This window comes from Antrostomus carolinensis, unplaced genomic scaffold (assembly GCF_000700745.2).
Source record: "Antrostomus carolinensis isolate BGI_N321 unplaced genomic scaffold, ASM70074v2 scaffold9057, whole genome shotgun sequence".
Lineage (NCBI taxonomy): Eukaryota > Metazoa > Chordata > Aves > Caprimulgiformes > Caprimulgidae > Antrostomus > Antrostomus carolinensis.
In genome coordinates this window covers 1-1332 of record NW_010329489.1, presented here as the reverse complement: position 1 = coordinate 1332, position 1332 = coordinate 1, and the positions used below count along the sequence as shown (strand labels likewise).

At 63.3% G+C, this 1332-nt stretch overlaps 1 protein-coding gene across 1 annotated transcript in view; it reads left to right on the top strand.

Annotated features, from left to right (window-relative positions):
* Positions 1-1329, top strand: part of LOC104528543 (ankyrin-1-like) — a gene marked incomplete at its 3' end in the record, with an annotated part of 20263 nt that extends 18934 nt beyond the window's left edge. The window contains 5 exon segments of the mRNA XM_029086106.1: positions 246-400; positions 579-790; positions 915-989; positions 992-1121; positions 1285-1329. Coding sequence (XP_028941939.1) covers positions 246-400; positions 579-790; positions 915-989; positions 992-1121; positions 1285-1329 — 617 coding nt within the window.
* Positions 1330-1332: the final 3 nt, after the last annotated feature.

Here is a 1332-nt window from a genome sequence, read left to right as displayed (position 1 = left end):
GCAGGCGAGACCCTGCTGCCAGCCAGGCACAGCGTGTTTCTGGGGTGGGTCACTGGAGTGTAACAGAGCAGCAGGGTCCCGCCAGGGACAGAGACCTGTTCCCCAGAGCGAGGGGTGCGAGCAGTCCTGCCTTCTCCTCTGGCAGCTGCACAGCACGGGCAGGCTCTCTGCCCAGGGCCACCTTGCTGCCTGCGTGTCCCAGCAGTAGCACGTGGGTACAAGCGCCCTTCCTCTGCTGCCTGCAGTCCCGTCATTGTGGAGATCCCACACTTTGCCTCGTATGGGCGCGGAGACCGCGAGCTGGTGGTGTTGCGCAGCGAGAATGGCTCTGTCTGGAAGGAGCATCGCAACCGCTATGAGGAGACCTACATGGACCAGCTGCTCAACGGCATGGATGAGGGTAAGCGGGCCAGGCAGGGAGGGGCTGAGCACCGTGTGGCTCCCCCCTGGCAGGGCTGTGTCTGACCTGGGTGGTGGGAAGGGACTGAGCGTGAGGTGGTCAGTGCAGCTCAGAGGGAACGGTGGGTGACAGCCGCGGGTGGGGTGTGTGAGCATTGATAGCTGTGCTGCCCTTGCAGAGCTGGAGAGCCTGGAAGAGCTGGAGAAGAAGAGGGTCTGCCGCATCATCACCACTGACTTCCCTCTCTACTTCGTGGTCATGTCCCGGATTTGCCAGGACTGTGATCTGATCGGCCCAGAAGGAGGGTGTTTGAAAAGCACACTGGTGCCCATGGTACAGGCCACCTTCCCAGACACTGCTGTCACCAAGAGAGTGAGGCTGGCTCTGCAGGTGAGCCCAGGAGAGCCTGGCCCAGGGCCCAGCAGGGGTCCTGCAGGAAGGGGTGCAGCAGGCTCAGGCTGTGCCCCAGCCTGGGGGAAAGCAGCCCTGATGCCTGTGCTTGCGCTGCCCGCAGGCACAGCCTGTGCCAGACGAGCTGGTGACTAAGCTGCTGGGGAACCAGGCGACCTTCAGCCCCATCGTGACAGAGGGAACCCGCGCCGGAGGAAGTTCCCCCGCCCCATCGGCCTCCGCATCCCACTGCCACCGTCCTGGAAGGACAATCCCCGAGACAGCGGCGAGGGTGACACTACCAGCCTGCGCCTGCTCTGCAGTGTGATCGGTGAGGCTGCCAACCCCTGTTCTCTCTGGTGACAGGCTCATCTGCCTCAGTGGGATGCAGCTCCTGGGAGCTAAGGACAGGTCACAGTGGTGGAGAGTGCCTGGGGGATGCAGACGTCAGGCTTATGGGAAGGCAGCGTGCTCACCTTTGCTTTCTGCTGCAGGAGGGACAGCCCAAGCCCAGTGGGAGGACATAACAGGCACCACAAAGC